This window comes from Aplysia californica, unplaced genomic scaffold, assembly GCF_000002075.1.
Source record: "Aplysia californica isolate F4 #8 unplaced genomic scaffold, AplCal3.0 scaffold00857, whole genome shotgun sequence".
Classification (NCBI taxonomy): Eukaryota; Metazoa; Mollusca; class Gastropoda; order Aplysiida; family Aplysiidae; genus Aplysia; species Aplysia californica.
In genome coordinates this window covers 259337-261375 of record NW_004798127.1, presented here as the reverse complement: position 1 = coordinate 261375, position 2039 = coordinate 259337, and the positions used below count along the sequence as shown (strand labels likewise).

The window sequence follows — 2039 nt, the reverse complement described above, 5'->3', positions numbered from 1 at the left end:
ACGATAATAATAATAAGAGGAATAATAATAATAATAATAATAATATTAATAATAGTCATAACAATAATAGTGATAATAATAAAATAATAATAATAATAATAGATTAAAAAGATAGGGACGTCTTTTTCCTCAAGAAAGTACATGCAATGCTACTCATAAGTTGCTCCTACCATGTATAGTCGATGTAGCGAATATTTTCCTACAGGGTCCATTTCATGACGAAAGTGAAGGCAAACTTTGACAATGGTGTGTGTCTTACGACAAATAAATCTAATCTCAGGGGGTGAGTGTGTGTGTGTGTGTGTGTGTGTGTGTGTGAGTGTGAGTGTGTGTGTGTGTGAGTGTGTGTGTGAGTGTGTGTGTGTGTGTGTGTGTGTGTGTGTGTGTGTGTGTGTGTTAGTGTGTGTGTGTGTGTGTGTGTGTGTGTGTGTGTATGTGTGTGTGTGTTTTGGAAGGGCGAGGGGCATAATAATGATATGATGTCTTATGCTTGCAACAGGAATAGACTGTATGAAATATAGGTCATAGGACCTCGTTCCACTCTCCTTAAATTACTCAACAGACATATATATGTAATATGTTAAAGAAAACCTACCTTCGTAATAAAAAATCCGTTTCATATTGCATAGGCCTCCCTGTGTAGGAAAGAACAGAATAATAATAATAATAATAGATAGCATTTGTATAGCGCATATCCCCGCTCAACAGCACGCTCTATGCGCTTTACACTATATTATTACCCCAGCAGACCATAGAACACTCCGAAACATTCTCAGCTTCCCGGGAAGCATACAGTGCGAGCAGCCGATTAAGCGCTCAAACACTAACAAACTGACAAGATCTTTCGCTGTCTATAGCCGGGTACCCATTCCCACCTGGGTGAAGTGAGGAAAATTCGTGTAAAGTGCCTTTCCCAAGGACACAACGTCGGGCCCCTGACGGGATTCGAACCCACGACCTTACGGTTGCGAATCCGAGAGCCTAACCACTAGGCCACCGACGCCACAAATAAGGCAATGGATGATAAAAACTGATGGGTGAACGTGACTGAAACAGGATACCATACTAAATGAACCATAGACTTGCTTCTACTTCACCTCCTCTGGTCCCCTCAAAAATAAAAAAAAAGATAAACGGTTTCTCCTCTGCCCCCCCCCCCCCTCCTCCTTTCCTGCTTCTACAGTTGTTGCTGACTCCCCCCACCCTCACTCCTCTTCTTGTTCCTCCTCCTCCTTCTCCCCCCTTCACTACAACCACCACCACCACCACCTCCCCCTTCTCCTTCTTCTCCTCTTTTTCTTACTCCTCAATAGCAACATCACCAAAACTGCAACTGCAACAGCAACAACACTAACAGCAACATGTAAAATAAAGAGCATGTGCAGTCATAATTCGTACAGGTATAGTAATAATATATCTGTTCTTTAACTCTTTCCCTACCAGAACATTTTCGCAATGTGACAATGCAATTTTTGCGTTTTTTTCCACATTACTGTCCGTAATCAGGAAAAAGACATTGTCAGGGAAAATAGTTTTCACTCAGGGAGTATAAAGAAAAATATAATCTGGTCATAAAACGGTAGTTTGTGTTTTTCTTCAGACAAGATTGTTTCCATTATGAACAATGAAGTAACCGAAAAACAGAATGCGGCTCATGGTATGCAATGAGTTAAATTTAATACCAGAGTCTGTGGTGTAACTGTTTGGCGCTTCGCCGTCGCACACAGAAGACCCAAGATCGATTCTTGTATGGGACGAATTTTTATCGAGTATCTCGGTTTTTCTACTGGGATGTGGTATTCCTCTCAGCCCTGGCTGCCCTCACTGATACGATCGAAGCCCGCCTTCTAAATTTTGATGATTTATATGTGTCGATAGGGGTGTAAAAACTACATTAAAAACAACCAATCAACATTAACAATAACAACCACCACCACCACCACCACCACAAAAACAACTAAGCAGCAGCAGCAACAACAACAACAAAAACAACAATATAACACCACCAACACCACTACTACTACCACCATCACTACCAC

The 2039-nt window shown here is 41.2% G+C and overlaps 1 protein-coding gene across 1 annotated transcript in view; it reads right to left on the bottom strand.

The window, feature by feature from the left end:
• LOC101859673 (carbonic anhydrase-related protein 10) overlaps positions 1-2039 on the bottom strand; it is a gene marked incomplete in the record, with an annotated part of 11380 nt that overhangs the window by 3598 nt on the left and 5743 nt on the right. The window contains 1 exon segment of the mRNA XM_013089014.2: positions 596-635. Within this exon segment, the coding sequence (XP_012944468.1) occupies positions 596-635 (40 nt within the window).